The 20616-nt window shown below is 41.1% G+C and overlaps 1 protein-coding gene across 3 annotated transcripts in view; it reads left to right on the top strand.

Moving 5' to 3' along the window:
* The window catches only part of cacna1fb (calcium channel, voltage-dependent, L type, alpha 1F subunit), a 46341-nt gene extending 30684 nt beyond the window's left edge, over positions 1–15657 (top strand). Inside the window, exons 30-51 of one of the 3 annotated variants that reach the window (XM_085392910.1) lie at positions 1362–1520; positions 1602–1712; positions 1960–2043; positions 2994–3122; positions 3359–3424; positions 6026–6117; positions 7178–7337; positions 7650–7777; positions 8299–8395; positions 8498–8600; positions 9238–9339; positions 9431–9561; positions 10641–10772; positions 10885–10939; positions 11069–11288; positions 12143–12250; positions 12354–12490; positions 12566–12668; positions 12765–12949; positions 13049–13096; positions 13816–13916; positions 14002–15657. In XM_085392910.1, the coding sequence (XP_085249036.1) occupies positions 1362–1520; positions 1602–1712; positions 1960–2043; positions 2994–3122; positions 3359–3424; positions 6026–6117; positions 7178–7337; positions 7650–7777; positions 8299–8395; positions 8498–8600; positions 9238–9339; positions 9431–9561; positions 10641–10772; positions 10885–10939; positions 11069–11288; positions 12143–12250; positions 12354–12490; positions 12566–12668; positions 12765–12949; positions 13049–13096; positions 13816–13916; positions 14002–14265 (2715 nt within the window). In that variant the 3' untranslated portion in view covers positions 14266–15657. Of the gene's footprint in view, positions 1–1361; positions 1521–1601; positions 1713–1959; positions 2044–2993; positions 3123–3358; positions 3425–6025; positions 6118–7177; positions 7338–7649; positions 7778–8298; positions 8396–8497; positions 8601–9237; positions 9340–9430; positions 9562–10640; positions 10773–10884; positions 10940–11068; positions 11289–12142; positions 12257–12353; positions 12491–12565; positions 12679–12750; positions 12950–13033; positions 13097–13815; positions 13917–14001 lie in introns of all 3 variants that reach the window. The other 2 variants (XM_085392909.1, XM_085392911.1) reach the window with 2 other exon arrangements.
* Positions 15658–20616: the final 4959 nt, after the last annotated feature.

The raw sequence follows: 20616 nt of genomic DNA, 5'->3' as shown, positions 1-20616 counted from the left end.
TCATGTTTAACTGTTTTCCACTTTTTCTTTGGTCATTTTAGCCTTTTTGGCCAGGGTGAAGGGAGTATCTGCCATCAAACAAGAAGACAGACGCATGTAGCTATGATGATGTTTGCTAGTTCACCTTACATGCATTAATGTAATAACGTGGTTAGCCTACTCAACGTAAATTACACACGAACAACATTAAGCTACTCACGCAGAGAAGAACGGCTGCTGCTGCATCATCATCCGTCATCATTTCTGCTACACTGGCAGGGCTAGGGGCCAGGACTCTACTCTTCGGGGTTTTTGGGGGATATTGCTAACTCCGGGTCAGATAACAGGCAACCCACGCACAGTAGACGTGCTCGGTGTGAGGTCTCGCAGGCTATCATACGGCGCATTTCTGGGCTTTTAAAAAAAACGCTATGCGTCGCCAGGTGTTTCATCGGATTTGAGGTGTTACCTCCTTTGACAGTATCACAGTATCAGCTTAAAGCACTTGTTGCAGGCTGCTGAGTTTGCATATTTTGCTGTGAAGTACAGCCGGACTTTTGACCGCTTCGCCTTGGACATTTTAATCTGTAGCTCTGCTCATAAAGAACGAACGTACCTGGACCCGCCTACTATCCTCGGAAACGTAAAATTATTGGCTAGAAGTGTATCACAGCTCAGGAAAAAACAAGCACCGAAATAAAGCACCGAAATGTGCGCTGCTTTTCGGTCTGGTTACTACCGTTTATGTCAGAACCGGTGCCATCATGGCACCGGACACCGGTACCCATCCCTAGTTAAAAACAATAATGATCAAAGTAAGTACGTTCAAAGGTGTTCAAATCCAAAGGTAACAGGTTGCTATAGTTGATAAATCTAAATTTTTATGTCATTAATAATTTATTTATTTATTCCTTTATTAATTTTGGTTATTTAATGTTTTTAAATATTAATTTTAGAAACTCTTAATCTTGCAAAAAAAACATTGTATTTGATTTATCATAAGATTATCAGTTATAGGGTGTTTTTGTTGTTCCATCTTCTGTTTATTTTCTATTTATTTATTTTTATGTTACTTTCACTGTAAACATAGGAGCGGGGTTTCTTATGCAGTTGTTTTAAAAATATATTTTTAATCAACGGATTTTGTTCACATCTTGATGAATAAAATATTCACATATTTCACATAAATTATGGAACAACAGTGAGTTAAAATCACAAGTCGTTGAAGTCATTGAAGTGTTCCCTTAATTTTCTTTTACCAAAGTAATTTTAGTTAAAACAATTTTTTTTACAGTCCCAGCATATTTTTTATCATAATTTTGTTTTGTTTTTTGTTTAGCTGCGTTGTTGCAGTACTGTTAATGCTCTCGTGCCCTCTCCAGCGTCAGTGTGTGGAGTACGCTCTGAAGGCTCAGCCGCTGAAGCTTTACATCCCGAAGAATCCGGTTCAGTATAAGTTCTGGTCCATCATCAACTCGACAGGATTTGAATACGTCATGTTTGTCCTGATCCTTCTCAACACCGTCACTCTGGCCATTCAGGTTCGTAATATTTCAGTTTCTTCTCTGATTTTTTCCTCTTGACTAAAACCTAATCTGTCTAACTTTCCGTGTCTCCTGCAGCACTATGAACAGTCCAAAACCTTCAGCTACATCATGGACATCCTCAACATGGTGTTCACTGGACTCTTCACTTTGGAGATGCTGCTCAAGCTGGCAGCTCTCAGAATAAGGGTGAGGAAACCAAGCGTATCTCTTCAAAGATCTCCATACATCCGCTACGCACGGAAAGTCTTCCTGTTAATAACTACATATTCTTGGACATGTTTTCAAAGCTCTTTAGTGTAGATAGTTTTCCTTTTTCTGTTTACCGTGTTATTAAACTCATATGTGACCATTAAGATTAAGGGTTTATATAAACAGAAATGAACCGAGATCAGGGATAATTAGTTTCACTAAATGTTGTTTTGCTTTTTTCCAGCATTACTTTGTTGATGCCTGGAACTCGTTTGATGCTCTGATTGTGGTCGGCAGTGTGGTCGACATCGTTGTCACTGAGTTCAGCGTGAGTACTTGTGACGTTTCTGTCTTGAATTGGATTTAGAACAGTTCTCTTTATTGTATCTCATTATAACTGACACAATAACACAAATAATTATGGTGCCCACTCCCTCTTGCTCTGTGATGCTGTTTCATTTACCCTGCAGCCTGTAATCCTGGTGTGCAAACACTCACCTGACCTGAGGTTAGAGGTGAGATCATGAATGCAATCCTGGTTTGATAAAATGATAACCAGAACTTTAAGCTGGGCAAGCCTTTAACTCTGAATTTATTAAATATTTGCAGCATCAGAGGGGTGACTACAGCAGCAGGGTCCATATGAGCATCCACACAGTGAAAAAACTATGTACAATTTTGCAATAACAACATCATTTATTATATAGAACAATTAATTCTGAGAAAGCAGATCACAGTCTGTAATTTTCTCCACATAGGACATGTGAGCTGTTTTTAATTAAATCATTTTCAGCCGCTGTCCTCAGGTTAACTCCGGAGCACTGTTGCAGCTGCTGAAGCATTTTTATTTTACTGTTAGTAAAAGTCTGACCCATTTACTCAGTGATATTTATCTTTTTATTGTATCATTTATCAAATTTATCAAATTTTACTGTATCATTGCTGTGGCTGTGATTTTTCTCCCATTGTTAACAACAGGTATCACCAAAAACATGGGTAACTGTAGCGTGACTTGCTGAAGTAATATAAATCGTCCCACTTTAGACAAGTTTCATTGTTTGGGGGACTTGACACAAGTGCTGTTTTTCCTTTCAGATGTTCAAGACTCCTCTTCCTTTGAAACTACTTTAAATGCAGGTCAAATTAACTTCACCCTTTTGTGCAGCTTTCAGCTCAGCCTGGAGGATCCTGCAGCTCTAAAACAACAGCCAGTCGTTTTTTGTGTGAGTGTATTAACACATGTTTTTATCACATCTGCAAACTTTTCTGTGTTTTCAGAGTGGAGAGGACAGCTCCAGGGTGTCTATCACCTTCTTCCGGCTGTTTCGAGTAATGCGATTGGTCAAGCTACTGAGTAAAGGGGAGGGCATTCGAACACTCCTGTGGACTTTCATCAAATCGCTGCAGGTAAGCGAGGACGTTGTCTGGAAAGAAGATGTGGCGTTTCTTAATGGCCACAAGGTCAATCTGCATCGAGTTCTGGCTGAAGTCTGGCTTAATCGTGGTTTAAAGCTCTTGTTTCTTTAATGTTGCCCATTGTTCAGTAGCCACAGCTCCCATCTTATATTTTATAATGCAGTGTTTTGTTGCAGTTCTGCTGCCTTGTTCAGCAAAAACTCTAATTTGTTCCTGTCTCTCTGCAGGCTTTGCCATACGTTGCTCTACTTATTGCCATGATCTTCTTCATCTACGCTGTCATCGGCATGCAGGTAAGTTTACACACAGTAAACCTGCAGGGTCATTCTGACTTAATTTATTTATATCAAACATTTTACAACACTAAAAAAGATCTTTGAACAGTTTGTTTTGCCCACTTGAATCTGATTTGGTCAACTTTAATTCTTTGTGCCTTTACTTCAGTTGTTAGTGTCTTCTTGTTGTCTCATATAAATCATATACATAACAAAATTTCAAGAAGTGTCTCAATCTTGAGTAAAGTAAAACACATTCTGGACCACAAATCACTCCACATTCTCTATTGTTCCCTGATTGCACCGTATTTGAATTACTGTGCAGAGGTTTGGGGCAATACTTACAAATGTTCGCTATCATCAATCTTTATATTACAAAAAAGGGCCATAAGGATAATCCATAAAACTGGTTACAGAGATCATACAAATCCACTATTCTTAAAATCAAAAATTCTAAAATTCACAGATCTGGTTCATTTTCTCACAGCACAAATTATATATAAAGCAATAAATAACCTGCTTCCTGACAATATTCTAAAAATGTTTTCTAAAAGGGAACGGGGATACAATTTGAGGGGGGAATTAAATTTAAAACATCCTCGTATCCGTACAACATTAAAAAGTTTTTGCATCTCTGTGTGTGGAGTGAAGCTGTGGAACAGACTAAGTAAAGATATGAAGCAAAGTCCGAGCACGGCGCAGTTTAAAAAGCGGTTTAAGGATATAGTTTTTACAGGGTACAGGGAAAAGGTAGAGATTTGATAGGGTGTTCTTGTCTAATATTTTCATGTGTGTGCGCATGCACGGGTTTGTTGGTATGGGTATATATGTATGTGTATATGTATGTATATGTATGTATGTATGTATGTATGTATGTATATATATATATGTGTATATGTATATATAAAAAAAACACCCAGCACGCCCCTGCGGGCGGTTTATCCTTCAAGCTCGGGTCCTCTACCAGAGGCCTGGGAGCTTGAGGGTCCTGCGCAGTATCTTAGCTGTTCCCAGGACTGCGCTCTTCTGGACAGAGATCTCCGATGTTATTCCCGGGATCTGCTGGAGCCACTCGCCTAGCTTGGGAGTCACCGCACCTAGTGCTCCGATTACCACGGGGACCACCGTTACCTTCACCCTCCACATCCTCTCGAGCTCTTCTCTGAGCCCTTGGTATTTCTCCAGCTTCTCGTGTTCCTTCTTCCTGATATTGCTGTCATTCGGAACCGCTACATCGATCACTACAGCCGCCTTCTTCTGTTTGTCTACCACCACTATGTCCGGTTGGTTAGCCACCACCATTTTGTCCGTCTGTATCTGGAAGTCCCACAGGATCTTAGCTCGGTCATTCTCCACCACCCTTGGGGGCATCTCCCATTTTGACCTCGGGACTTCCAGGTTATACTCGGCACAGATGTTCCTGTACACTATGCTGGCCACTTGGTTATGGCGTTCCATGTATGCCTTGCCTGCTAGCATCTTGCACCCTGCTGTTATGTGCTGGATTGTCTCTGGGGCATCTTTACACAGCCTGCACCTGGGGTCTTGCCTGGTGTGATAGACCCCAGCCTCTATGGATCTTGTGCTCAGAGCTTGTTCTTGTGCTGCCATGATTAGTGCCTCTGTGCTGTCTTTCAGTCCAGCTTTGTCCAGCCACTGGTAGGATTTCTGGATATCAGCCACCTCCTCTATCTGCCGGTGGTACATACCGTGCAGGGGCCTGTCCTTCCATGATGGTTCCTCGTCTCCCTCCTCTTTCTTGGGTTTCTGCTGCCTGAGGTATTCACTGAGCACTCGGTCAGTTGGGGCCATCTTCCCAATGTATTCTTGGATGTTCGTTGTCTCATCCTGGACTGTGGTGCTGACACTCACCACTAATTAATGCAGCACTACGGGCAATACCTACAACCACGATATATATATATATATATATATATATATATATATATATATATATATATATATATATATATATATATATATATATATATATATATATATATATATATGTGTGTGTGTATGTATGTGTGTATATATTAAATATATATAAAATTGTAGGTTGTGTATCCTTCAGGTGTTAATGGGGTTATTGAAAATGTGTATATGTGCGTATGTGTGTATATACGTAGGTATGGATAGATAGAAACATATATGTGTATATATTAAAAAAAAAAAAAAAAAAATTACACATAACATATAATGTAATTGCAAGGAGGTATTTCTGTAGTCTATTGATACTAGATAGTGGAAAAGGGGTGGGATTAAATAAGCTTATGCTTCTTCCTGCTCCTTTTTGAACATGGACGTTATTTGGAGTTGTGGTTGCTCGTTTTCCTTTTGTTTGCTTTGTTCATTTGTCTCTTTTAATTCTATTTTTTTTTTTTTTATACTTTTTCAACATGTTCAAAATAAAGATTCAATCAATCAATCAATCAATTCTTGCAAAATCTCTGTGGGTGTCAACCCCTTTAAGTTAGGAAAGAAATTGAAGTCAAATATTTTGTAAATTGGCCGCTCATTTCAATCCAAACAGTCACCGTTAACAACACTGGAAGCCTGTCACAATAAGGACATGCTAAAGCTGCTGACTTTTTTCTTCTGCTCGTCTCCATTTGTCAGACATTTGGGAAGATAGCGATGCAGGATTACACTCAGATCAACAGAAACAACAACTTCCAGACATTTCCTCAGGCTGTTCTCCTCCTCTTCAGGTCAGATGCTCCTCCTGCTGCTTTTATGTCTGTGTAGATTCTTGAGTGCTTGTATTTTTGGCTTGTGAAGAAATTTCACCTCTCATCTAAGAGGCTTCTTCTTAAGCTGCTAATGTTGAGCCCGAGCTATTTAGCCCCTAGTGCGGTTGCCATTTTGGAGCTTGTACTGAGTCTTTCACCCACTATTAATCCCACTATTATTCATGTGAGCTGTGAAGGGTCCCATGAGCCAAGGTGTGAAGCAAACTGTGGGCCAATACTGTCACACTGGCCAGGGTTTGAATTCTCTGAGTCATTGTCTCGTCCCACTATTATGTGGGATGTTGAGGTCAGGTGACTGCATCGCCTGGGAAGGGACTGCAAGACTGTATTATAGATGGCTGATAGATGGTGCCATAAGACACCACCTCTGGTCCCACCACTGTTGCCTCACAGCAAGAAGGTCCTAAGTTCAATTCCACCATCAGGCCGGGTCTTTCTGTGTGGAGTTTGCATGTTCTTCCTGTGTTTGCGTGGGTTCTCCCCGGGTAGTCTGACTTCTTCCCATATTCCAACGACATGCAGTTAGTGGGGTTAGGTTAACTCTAAATTACCACAGGTGTGAACGTGAGTGTGAATGGTTGTCTGTCACTGTGTTAGCCCTACAACAGACTGGTGACCTGGTACACCAGGGTGTACCCTGCCTCTCGCCCTAAGAGAGCTGGGATAGGGTCCGGTCCCCCCACAACCCTGACAAGGATAAGCAGAAGAGAATGGATCGATGTTATTCTGCTTCTCCGTGGTTGGTGTCTGAGGTTCTTCACTGAATGCACAGGACAGCCTCGTGCATAAGAGGTGAAACATCACGAACCAAAAAGAAGTCCAGTACCTTCATTTCAAGTGCTCAAGAGTGCTCAAGTCTGTTTTCATTCTTTCAAAAACTCGCTAAATCACTCCTGGTGTCCCACAGGGATCTACTCTGGGTCCTTTGCTTCTTTCAGATTTTCTAAGCACCAGCAGTTCTCCCACGGCAGGACTGAGAATTTATTATTTTCAAGTTTTTTTGTGTGTGTTTGTGCAGGTGTGCTACCGGTGAGGCGTGGCAGGAGATCATGTTAGCCAGTCTTCCAGGTAAACGCTGCGACCCCGAGTCAGACTACGAACCAGGGGAGGAGTTCAGCTGCGGCAGCAACTTCGCCATTGTTTATTTCATCAGCTTCTTTATGCTGTGTGCTTTCCTGGTCAGGACACACACTTACACACATTTTTTAATCACACATATCTTTAATGAAATTCTGACATAATAGTTAATCAGAAGGAAAATATGAGCAGACTGCTGATGCACATAGGAGCACAAATATTAGAGACACCTTTAACTTTGATTTAGATAATAAGTTATTTTATTCACGGCTGACATTTCTAAACACCGAACATTATTAGCTGCATGAAGACAGATGTTCAAGGTGTGCTTAATAAAGTGGCAATTGAGTATATATATCTGCATTTAAAATGTAACTAAACACCTTTGAATATACTTGTTTCTTCTGCTTCAGATTATCAACCTGTTTGTTGCTGTCATTATGGACAACTTTGACTACCTGACACGTGATTGGTCAATTCTGGGGCCACATCATTTGGATGAGTTCAAGAGGATCTGGTCAGAATATGATCCAGAGGCCAAGTAAGATGATCCGTGGTCCACATATACCCAGGATAATTTAGTGTTTTTATCTTCATGTTTTTAATTTATTTTTTATTTTGGCTTTAGTTAATAATAATTCCTTTGGTGAGAATAGAAACTCCTGCTCCTGCTAAAACACCTGGTTAAATAACTAGTTGTCCAGACACACACACACAGATCCCTCGATTACACTCCATAAAATGTCTTTTTCTCAAATGCAGTATATACTCTTTCATATATTTTTCTGTATCAGACGCACAAAACATATAAAAGTTTTCATGTGATTTAAATTTCATAGCAGTCAAGCAAATTGAAACTGGAAAGATAATAAATTGAGCTGGGATTTAATCTGCAGCCATGCTCTGGGCTCACTACCCTGCAGTTTCATCTAACTTTTTGATGTTGGGGAGAAAAGTGGATTATTTTTTTCCAGTGTTCATTGACCTAAATCAGGAGGAAAAGTGAATAAAGTTCCAGGTGGAGAGATGATCATAAAATTCCTGATTGTTCTTTGTTCTCAGAGGTCGGATAAAACACCTGGACGTTGTTGCTATGCTGAGAAGGATTCAGCCTCCTCTGGGTTTTGGGAAGCTTTGTCCTCACAGAGTTGCCTGCAAGGTAAAATAGTCACACACTGTGTGCTGTAGCTGCTGTTCAAAAGGTTATAAGCTTGGATTCAAGAGACTTAATTTAACTGGGAGCTATTTTTAACCATCTCAGCGTCTGGTAGCGATGAACATGCCTCTGAATGCTGATGGGATGGTGACCTTCAACGCCACGTTATTTGCTCTGGTTCGCACTGCCCTTAAAATCAAGACCGAAGGTATGTGATAGGTCTTTGCAGGAGCTGCTATAAACACACAGGAGTGATCCTGGACAAATTAAAGACTTCAGGAAATCATGGCTCCTCTTTCCTTTTCTGCCACAGCATTAAAAGGTTGACATTATTCAGGAAAACCTTTAGGTTTTATAGCTTTACTATCTGACAGCTACTAATGCATTTATAAACTAGCAGCAGCTAAGAGGGAGTCAGAAACTTCTCTGTAACTGATAATCAAATTTATAACATAAATCAGAGACTCATCTGCATATAAACTTACCTAAATCTTTCTGGAATGTGACAATAAACCAAACAGACACAGATCTGAACCATTGTGTCGCAGTTTAGGCATTGTGACAGCAAAACTTCATCTCTCTATGGACTAATTCAAAGTTGCAGAAGCTGTTTGCTTTGCAGACTAAATTAAATAAATGAAAGTGTATCTTCATAAAGGATGCTGTTATGCAGTAATTTTAAATAGTGAAATTGATTGATTGGTCATCTTTTAGCTTCTCTGTATTATTGAGTTCTTAAAATCATTGAATCAATACAAAAATAGAAATGAGTCCCTGTTAATAAGCCACAAGCCTGTAAACACAGTAGCCTAGCCATAACTTTTATCGGATTTACCTCTTGCCAGGTATCCCTGAGCAGGAGAACGAAGAGCTGAGGGTGATCATCAAGAAGATCTGGAAGAGAATGAAGCCAAAACTTTTGGACGAAGTCATACCGCCACATGAAGGTACTCTTGCTGCTCACACGACGAGGTAGTACTGTTACTGCAAGTCTCAGCAGGAGTACTGCAGACTGAACTCTCTCTTCTCCATCCACAGAGGAGGAAGTAACTGTTGGGAAGTTTTATGCCACTTTCCTCATCCAAGACTACTTCAGGAAGTTCAGGAGGAGGAAAGAAAAGGGAGATCTGACCGGAGAGAACGACTCACCCAACCAGTCTGCTGTCCAGGTCTGTCTGTCTATTTACTGACAGAAGGCTGCAAAGCGGCAAGATGCAGACCAACAGTATCAGGCCATATAAGACAGGCAGCAGTAACCCAACATGTTTTTGTTCTTTTTTAATGACTGAAGAAACCAAAGCTCCAAACAACAGAGTTTAAATGTCCTGGGGTCTTGTTTGTGAGTAATGTGAAGGTAAAGCATGAGATTAACCCAAGAGTTTGTGATGTTCATTTCCTGCTGAAGAGAGCGCTGAACTGGAGGGCAAAGTTTCCAGTTTACCAGTCAATCTGCATCCCAGCACTGACCTACCATCATGAGATGTGGGTAGTTAAAAAAATAACGCTGAGGATAAAAGTGGCTGAAATGAGTTTCATGTGTAGGGTGGGTCGGTCAACTTTAGAGATGAGGTGAGGAGCTAAGACATCCATAGGTAGCTTGGAATATAATTGCTGCTCCTTGAAATAGAAAGAACCCAGTTGAGGTGATTAGATTAAATGAAACTTTATTAATCCCTCGGGTGGGTTCCTCCGGGAAATTCAGTAAATTCAGGTGGTGCGAGTAACTGATAAAAATTCCTCTTGGACATCTTTGGAGGTTTTCCAGACATGCCCAACTTGGTGGAGACACTTGAGAAGACCCAGAGGTCGCCCGAGAGATTATATAGCTCCTCTAAGCCTGGGAGCACCTCAGGAAGATCTTGAAAATGTTGCTGGGGAAAGCACATCTGGAATACCTGTTTCGCTTGCTAACACAATTTGGAATAATTACACGATGATGGATGGATGGGAAAGCTCCTAGAGAAAATTTAGATACAGGGTCCATGGATGAAGGTGAGGTCTGTACCAGTCTTGTTTTTGTTTGTTTATATTTTATCCTTCATCTCTGTTCTCCCATCACCTGAGGAGTGCTCAGAGTCACTCATTAATTCGGTCGTCAGTTGTGATGCTTTTGAGAGCTCTTAAACTGAATTAGAGTCCAACCAAAGCTTGAAGATGCCTTTAGGAAAGAAACTGGGATGTGTATTTGTGTATGATGCTGTTACAACAAGTATGTCTTCATGCATTTTTTTTTTGTGTTTCCGTGTAGCTCTGTAAAGCTGGTCTGAAGACTCTGCAGGATCTGGGTCCAGAGATGCGCCTGGCTCTGAACGAAGACCTGGAGGAGGAGGAGGAGGCCATGATGGAGGACGAGGAGATGGAGGAGAATTCTGCATATAAGGTCTTTATTCAGATTTACACACTTAAGCGTCTGACAAACTTCTCAACTTTTTCTTTTTAGAAAATACTTGAATGGGCCTTTAAAAGAGATTAAGTTTGTATTTTGCCTGCAGGCTGAAAATGGTTATGCAGAGAAAGATCGACGTGGCTCTTTACTGACACCTACTGGTAAATGACCAGTTAATTCGTTATCATCAGGCTGCATCATGTAACAACACAAAAGGATTTAAAATGTAAATGAGGAAAACAGTTGTGATTACATGACACTTAGTGTGTCAACCTCACCTTCTTTTGCAGGTCAGGGCGGTGTTGTGGGTGACGGCAGCGTCTCTAACGGAGGTCTGATACACCGGGTCGGGTCTCTCACCAAGATGGCAAACGGCAGCGATCACGACGAACATCTTCGCTGGGGAGACAGCGTGAGGTCATCCATTAATCGACATCCCTACCGCCGCTCATCCGTGAAGAACGGCCTGCTGGACCACGGCCACAAAAGACCGTCATACTCCAAACGAAGGTAGGTGGTCACACAACGGAAACCACTAAGGAAACGTGGCATTTACAGGTGTGACAGCCAATTACAGTCCCCCCCCCCTCCAGGTGGTGGCAGCCCCAGCCCCTTACAGATCAATAAGAAACCCTTTAGAGAGAAATTGAGATCAGTTTTCCTTCAAGTGTCGTCTGTCACTGCTTGGTCACTGCTGCACTCTCAACTGGCTCATGCAAGCAAGACTACAAATTTACCATATTGGCTTTCTCCTGTGGGTTGTGACCTCCTCACCTCTCTCATCCTTTAACTTTGCACACTCCCACTGAGGTCTGCTGAGCAGATGCTCCTAACCTGACCTAAGGTCCACATTATAGCTCACAGAGCTGATGGAGTCTTTATGGCAAAAGCCCCTACATAGTGGAATAAACTGCACCTTCCCTTCAGGACCTCAACAAAACCAAAAGTTTTAACCCATTTTTATGCCTCAGCTGTAAAAGGCTGATGGGATGTTGTCATCACTGCGCGGGACAGCGTGGACACCCAGCTGCGTGAACACGAGAATGAGGCGACGTAGGATTTTCAAACTGATACCATAAGTGCACTTTAAGTGTGACGTTGAGCTCAAGGTCAGAGGTCAAGTTTTCTGAAGATCTTGTGAAGGCAATAACTCAAGAAGGAGGTGAGGGGTAGTACTGGCAGCCATCAGTATCTTTATTTATTCTGGCTGCTTTCTACTTCTATGGTTTTACTCTTTTTGTGTATTTTAATATGTTGTGTTGCTCTAATGTTATCTCATTTTATTCTATGAGCTGTACAGTTAAATGTTTTTAATTATGCTTCTAAATAACCTGACTTAATTTGACACTTTCTGTGACCTGTAGAAGGGACTCACGGGACAGATTGTGGAGGAACGGAGACATGGAGGCTTGTGGCGAGCAGGGTTACTACAGCAGAGAAGAAGACAATGACAGCATCACCTCCAGAGAAAGGTACACGTTAGCTTTGATGTCACCCTCAGAGGCGACTGACATTTCTGGAGGGCACACATCGACATAGTGGAAGACCGATTCATTTTCCTTTGTGTGTTTGCAGACATTATCCTGATGAGCCTCCTCTGTACAGAGACCATTACGATGGCCACGCCTCCTATACCAACAGTAGCTATGGTAATGGCTACAGCGAGGGGAGGAGGACGACCAGAAGACGCCTACTTCCTGCCACACCCACAGGTGACACGATGTCCCAGAATCCTCTCTGCAGCGTAACTGCATCATCACACCTCATATGAGTTTTTTGTTTATCAGGTCGGAAGCCGTCGTTTAACATCCAGTGCCTGAGGAGGCAGGGCAGCAGCGACGACCTACCAATCCCCGGGACCTACCACCCGACATCGCCGCCGCGTCGCACGTGCACACAGGTAAAACACACAGCAAGCACACACACACAAATCTCTCTTCTTCAGTGAAATCAAACACTCTCCTCTCCTCAGCAAACGTTCAACAGCTTCGAGTCTCGTCACTCCTCCGGTCGCTCCATGGCGGCCTCCTCGGCATCCTGGGCGAACCCTTGCCCTCGCCGCGGTCGCCTCCTCTATGCTCCTCTAATCCTGGTGGAGGAGGAAGGAAGCCCACCCTGGGGAGGAGGAGGAGGACCTGCGGGTGAAATAAAGAAGGCAGGAGCAGGAAGAGGTGAGGACACCACATTTTTGTTGATTTTAGCCGCACTGTAAACGTGTTCCTGTGGTTTAAAGTCGCACCTTTCTCATCCATCAGGTGTCAGCGTGACAGGTGCGGCACCCAGACCAGCCTGGTACGGCGGCCCTGCGGGGACATCAGGTAAGAGGGACGAACAAATGCACACTAAGATAGTTTTTACACACAAACTCTAGACAGTGTTGCGGCATCAGGTTGAATTTCAGAAATCAGTTGAACTTGAAAATGTATCCTCCTCCTCTTTTTTAATTAGGCAGTGAAAACTGTTATTCTGGCAGTAACCGCAGACAGCCTCTGGGAGAAAGATGCAGTTAGCAGGTCAGCAAAGCATAAACTGACAGCAGCTCTGGCACAGTTACAGGCCTGCCTCCTGTGCAGGGCCTGAATGCTAATGCTGCTGGCCCAAGTTCAGAGGACACATAGTGGTGGAGCAGCGGAGGACCAGAGTGGGCACAGAGGGAAACCGTCTGTGCCCTTTGATATCATTTGTGGAGGGAAAAGGTGCATCAAAATTTTAAGATTATTTGACACTACACGTAGACCCCTGACAAAAAGAACGGCCTCTTTTTGTCATTTTTAAGGATATTAGAAATTTACCGACTTGATCAATAACGTTTCTCTAAAGAACGCTCACATGTACAGCAGGTTGCACAGGTGTATCTGCTGTGCTGTAACTGCAGAGATGTAACATCCAAAGTCAGTGCTGTAGTTAGATTCTTTGTGCGTTTGTGCCATCAAACTGTGTGCATACTCTTGGGTAGGGAGCAGGCCTCCAGGCCAGTTTGTGTCCATGGCCTGTGGTCACGCTCCGTGTCTGAATGTGTCACGTGATTGTGTTGCAGCTCCACCCCCATACAGGGCGTACACAACCCTCAGAGTCCCCTCTCACCTTGGAGCACCGTTCACTGAGAAAAGAGGGTCAGCTGACAGTCTGGTGGAGGCGGTAAGAACTGACTGCTGATTGATCTCTGATCAGTTTCTGTGTCCAGAATCAGCGATTTATCCCGGTTGTGTTAATCTCCGCGCAGGTTCTGATCTCAGAGGGCCTCGGTCTTTACGCTCGAGATCCAAAGTTTGTGGCATTTGCGAAGAGGGAGATCGCTGACGCGTGCCACATGACAGTGGATGAGATGGAGTCGGCTGCCAGCGACCTTCTTGGCTCAGGGAGCCACAGCTTTCTCAGCAATGCTGCCAGCGACCAAGCTGCGCTCTATAGCGATGAGGAGCCAATCAGGACAGGCCATGACGAGGATGAGCTGGCTGATGAGATGACCTGTGTGACATCATTCTGAGGCTCTGGACCAATCAGGATAAAGATGGAGATGGGACATTTGCAATCAGCAGGAGCCATGTTTAGAATGTGACTTCCAGGACACCAAACCAGTTAGAGGAAGGAGTCGGGGAGTAGTTAATTTAAAGTTTTGGTGAATGAGGAGAGATCGAGGTCACTGTTGAAGGATGGATGAAGAGTATGGAGGGATCGGGAGAAGGAACGAAATCAAGGGAGAAGGAAGAAAATAAAAAAGGATGGAAATCTGGATACAAAGGACAAATGGAAGAAGGGAAGGAAGAACAAATGTTAAGAAAGGGTTAAAAATGTCACAAGTTAGGAAAACAATGAAAGCAAGTGGGAAAATAGAAAAAGAAGGATGAGATGAGAAACAAAGAGGGACATGAGGGTTTTTTTAAAAAAAGAAAATGTTGACTTGAGAGGCAACTCCTGCCAACACTCAAGTCACTGACTAGCTGAGGGGCAGGAGGGCCTAGGCAGACAACACAGCAGCTTCCGGTGACTCCGGGAATTTTTTGGTGGCCTTTTCGGAGACAAAGTCTCTCTAAAGGTTTAAAAGGTTAAACAGGTTTACTCCAGTTCACTCTGCATCAATTCAGATGTGTGCCAGTGACTCAAACAACAAAGTAGAAATAAAACTTTTCACTTTTGCAACCTGTTTGTCCAAAACGTCGCCGCCAGCTCAAAGTGATCCAATGCCAGCGAGCATGGAAAATATGTATTGCTGATAAAATGTGCTGTAGTAAAATGAGAGGAAACCAAACACAAGTCCTGATATTATACTTATTACATATTGTTTCAATGACTGCAGGCAGTTTTTCACATGAAAGTTGGAGTGGTGTGCGATGTAGAGCCATAGACTGTAAATGAAAGATGAACAGAGCCTCAATGACATCGTCCACTTGCCTTGAAGCAAGCCAAGCAGAGCATTAATGACTACCCTGTTGCAATATCATTTTTTACTTTAAACCCATCAGGAACGTATGTAATGATAATTTAAGAGAGCCATAGGGTAATACTTCTATACCCTGGTGGACATTAGAAGGATAAAATTTGAATATGATACAATTTTAGTGACATAACACGAATACATTTTTTAAATGTTTTTTGTCAGACTTAAATGCTATTTTAACTAAATTGTGAGTAAACTAGCAAAAGAGAATATAAATGAATGTTAATAATATAATTTTTACTATTATTTTATCACAAAGGTTTTAGCTATTGACAACTGCAAAGCACCTCAGCATTTTATGTTACATTTAGACACAGAAAATACACAAAAGGTTATGAGTTCAGATACATTTAATACCATAGTTAACCAGCTGATTAAGAATTAGCTTTATGCTGTTGTTAGCCTAAAATGCAAACTGGAACTTCTGATAAAAAATTGGCATGTAATACTTTGTCAGATACTAAATTATACAACCACTATCATGTATACTTACTATATACTTATAAAACTCTATAATACATGTCATAATTTAATAAAGATTAGCAAGTTGCTGGGTAGCTAAGCTAAGTGCTGACTTCTGCTAACCACTAACGGTTGCGTACAGATTTAGTTTAGCGCTAGCTAATACTCAGTACCTTTGCTTGTCTTTACTTTCTGTCTTTAGTTTATGTTATATAATGTCACAGTCAGATAAAGTTTAATCCGTGTAACTTCACGGATATCTTTAAACAACAGACACACCAAACAATTAGCGGCAGTACAGTTCACCAGCACTGGTGCTGCCCCTCTTTAGGCTTAAGGCTTAAGGCACTTAAAAATGGCCAGTATTGATAAAGCTACTCTAATGCAGTCTCTGAATGAAGCCGATGAGCTGGTAATGAGAAGGCAAGGTTTATGCAGTAACACAATAATGCTAATAAAAATAAAGCAACTGAAGCAAATGAATACGAGCTAGCTGTGTTCCCATCTTGTTAGCAGATGATTTAATCATTTGAATGATAGCAGAAAGAAGAGGTTAACGTATAAACTGGATAAATCTTTTAACATTTTGCTGAAATTGTTGATCAAAAAAGTTCTCGTGGCAGAATAATTTTTTCTTCAGAAGATGCAGAAATAAAAACATTGTTTTCTTCCATAGCATTTATTTATTTTTCCAAGTGCTCATGTCAAAACTCCACCTATATGTCAGTGTAATTAATAATCCATTTGTATGTTTTTGTAAACATGAATTTAAGAAAAGAGGAATTGAAGTAAAATTATAAATATGGAAGAATTAAGGGAAAAAGTTTAAAATTTAATGTGTCAAAGTCAAAGGAGAGGTATCCTTGAACTTCCATTGATAGGTTTGTGCAGTGAGTAAGGAAAATGTGACTGAGGCTGGGAACGAGACGCTTGTGATGAAGAAGCATAAATAAGTGGAGCATAAGCTGAGCTTCATTTAGTTTTCACAGTCACAGGTTTTGTATCAGGACTGTTGATGTGTTTGATGTTGCTGTTGAAGGATGTGCTCTGTGATTCGTACAGCTGTGGGGAACATTTTATTTCTCATGTTTCATTAACGTGTTTTAATGAAAGTCTTATCTACACACAAAGACCTGAAAAGACTTTGCTTTTGTTTGTTTTTTTATTTGTCAGGAGTGTGTTTGTTTGATGTATTCAGCTTTTCTTATTTCAGATGTTTGATATTTTTTATTGACTTTCACAGAAAGGACGGGATTTCCGTTTCATTCGTGCCGGCCAGCAGTCCAGTGGTGTTTATGTCTCTTCTGAACTTTTGTGTTTTCGTCTTTTTCTCTTTTTTTCCATTCTTTTTTCTTTCCAACAGTTTGCACAGTTTCCCAGCAGTTAAGGGCTTTTAATTCCACACCTGGATTTTCTCCTCACAACGCCCTCAGACATTAAACTACCATGTTCAGCTGAGAAACAGCTCTGTCTGAACCTTCATTTACCTCAAATAAAGACTGAAAACAACCTACTGCCGGACTCTTCTGTGTTAATATTCATACCCAGTGCACAATACTGTAAGACAGCACACTTAAAACAACTTGTTTTATCTTATTCGAGAGAGACTTGACCCAGTTGGCACTCATGCAAACTCACAGCATATAAAAATGCAGAACATATACAGCAGGATGTACAACAATCTATATCTAACATTTTTCTGCAAATTATTCAATGCGAAAGTATCTGGTAAGTACGGTGGCCCCTAGAGACAAAGCATGAACAAACTCCAAAACACTTACAAACTCCAAAACACAACAGAAGTGCTGCAGGACGCTAGGGGCAGTGTTGAGCTCGATTTGCAAAATAAACGGCAAGTTTGTTGCAAACACATGGGCTGTGTCCCAATTCAGGGGCTGTGTCCCAATTAAGAGACCGCACGCTTGAAGTACGCGCACTACGCGTACTACGTACGGTGCGTAGTACGTAGTACGAGAAGTGCGGAAGTGAGAGGCTTGTGAAATGGGACGGTCTAGCCTCCGTCGCGCTGTTCAGGTTGCCTAGCAACCATGATACTAACCGCGAGAAACGTTTCATGCAGCATTGTTTGACAGAAATGAAGGAGAGAAAATGTTTTGTTGGTCATTCATTTTTTATGACATAACTTTGATTAGCTGAGCATCTGAGGCTGAGACCATGGGACTGTAAAACATGATTGTTGGGCTTCATTTCTGTACTGAACTGATACTAACTAATATTAGCTAGTAAATAACAATTAGCTAATGTTGTTCATGAGACTAAAGTCATCTCACTGTGGTAATGAAAATATATATATATATATATATATATATATATATATATATATATATATATATATATATATATATATATATATATTTTTTTTTTTTTTTTTTTTTTTTTTTTTTTACAGGATATATTACAGCAGTGAGCTTGAACTCTGGGTCAAAGATTCAAGTTGCATTTATTTATATTACCTATCACCTTAAATCTTCACTCAAAGACAAGTATCTTTGACAGTGTATAGATGTATTATACATAACAGACAAATATTGTTTGTTTAATATGTTGGCATTACATTACATTTGGCTCATTGCTTACATATATGTATAAAAAGAAAATGTACAAGCTGTGAAAACTGTTTCTGATAGAATGAAGAGTAGACTGATATATTAAATATTCCTTTATTGGGTGAGAAAATCAGACCATGTCATAACTGCTTTAAGTCATACAGAATAGATATCAGAGCCTTAAACAGGCTGACTTCTGCTAAATGGGTCAAACTGGGCAGAAAGTCTACAAACACATAACATCCTTATAGAATATGATGTAACACTATAGATCAACTTAGCTCAGAATATATAAAGCATATAAACAGTTACAGCAATATGATGCAACAAACACAGCAGTGCTACTGATCCAAAATCCTCAAAGCTTCATAGAACTGAAACAAACATTTATTTTTAGCTCCATTCTGCTGCTGATACATACTTTAGGTTTCTGAATATTAAACTTGTTGCTGCCTTTCATAGTGTGTAACTTGAAGGCCCTGAGTACTTTCTCCCACACTGAAAACACTGGGATGATAACATTATTTGAACATTACCTAATAAGACTGATTCAGGACAGACAATTAGTTATTTTAAACTTTCCTAGCAGTCCTTCACAAACAGGGAACAGTCTGTCTATTCTCTCCATCTGTCAGCTGCTGCTGGCTCTTCCTCCTCCTCTTCCTCACACACTGCTGAGTTTGTCCTGGTGGATCATCAGGGGTGCAAAGCCTCACAGATGATGTGCAGCAGTGTGTCCCTCAGTCTGTCCTCACTCTGGACACTTGCAGTTGTCACACATGGAAATCAAATGTGTGATAAGCTGCAGGATTCAAACACAAGTGTAACTTATAAATACATGTTCATACTTTTATTCCACAATCAGAGAGAAAGAAACAGAGAGAGAGTGCAGGACAGACAGACAGGTGACAGTCTCAGGTGTACACACTGCTACAAAACAGCACCAGAAAAGCAGGATTTAGTGTTTGTGTTATTACGAGTGCTAAACAAGAAGAGTTCCCAGATGGTACAGTGGACACAGGTACTTCCTGGCTTGTGTAGTTACTAGGTAACAAAAGCTCATCACTGCCCCTAGCGTCCTGGAGCACTTCCGTTGTGTTTCAGAGTTTGCATGTGTTTTGGAATTTGTAAGTGCTTTGTCTCTAGGGACCACCGTAGGTAAGAAACTACAGTCAGAGGAGTTCAGCCGGTACCAGGAAGTTTATAACTTTGTAAAAAAAAAAAAACAAAAGGAAACTGCTTTTGCTAGTTTTGTTCAGCCTTCAGTGAAATTTGGCCTCATATTTTCATTTCTAGTTTAAGTTAGACTCTTAAAACATTTCAACCTAAATAAAATTCTTGTGGATTCTTGACACTTTAACTAACTAGTGCACACATGGCCACGCTACAGTCCACGAATAAAGACTGTGTTAGTTGATGTGATGTAATTCTGATACTGATATCCAAAGTAAGTATATTTAATATTTACCAAGATGTTTTTGTGGCGAAATGAAAACGATACCCTGCTTAAAGGTGGAATAGGTTCATAAACTACAAACAGATCAATTGTTGGTAGGTGTTTGCCAGGCAACGTGATGACCTGATAATATTTGATATTAATGTGATTGCTCAACTCCTGATCACATAGGAGTCGTCTGTGGACAGATAGATTTTCTTGTATTATAATAAGATCCAGTCTGATGTCCACAGGGACGTGTGCTCTCTCCCTTATTATTTATCCTCTACACAAATGTGTGTCAGAGCATCATTAGGATAATGAGAACAATCGTGTCCCAGTCCTGAATAATTTTCTTAAATAATGCGATGAGTCTCGTCTTCAGTCTAACTAATACAAATGATATGATCACTGGTTAATAGAAAATGTCATATACAAGAGGTCACGTGTGTTAAGGGTCAGATGGTGGAATGTGTTTGGTAATCATATCTCTCTAGCAGGAGCTTTTGTGTTAATTTGGGTTCGGCTTCTGCGGCCACTCTGCCATGGGGTGTACCGCAGGGATCTATTCTTGGACCACTACTGTTTTCATTATATCTCTTTTTTTTTCGGTCCCAATTGTTCCTCTGGTACACCAGATGTTGACTTTGCTGTTCTGACCCCTCACCCTTACTAATCTTGGGGTAAAAATCGACACTGCATCTAGTTTTGATGGCCACGAAAAAGGAGTGCTCAAATCTTCATTCTATTACCTCAGACGTCTGTCGAAGGTTAAGCCTTTTTTTCCCCAGGCGCGACTTGGAAACTGTCATCCATGCTTTTATAACCTCACACTTGGATTACTGCAAATCCCTTTTAACAGGGGCTGGCCAGGCCATTCTGTCACGCCTGCAACTGGTGCAGAATGCTGCAGCACAGTTTTTAACTGGTAAAAGA

This window comes from Rhamphochromis longiceps, linkage group LG20, assembly GCF_057381845.1.
Source record: "Rhamphochromis longiceps isolate RC_006_pf linkage group LG20, R_longiceps_female_GT1.1, whole genome shotgun sequence".
NCBI lineage: Eukaryota > Metazoa > Chordata > Actinopteri > Cichliformes > Cichlidae > Rhamphochromis > Rhamphochromis longiceps.
The sequence above is the reverse complement of the archived record's forward strand: the minus strand, read 5'-3'. Positions and strand labels throughout refer to the sequence as shown.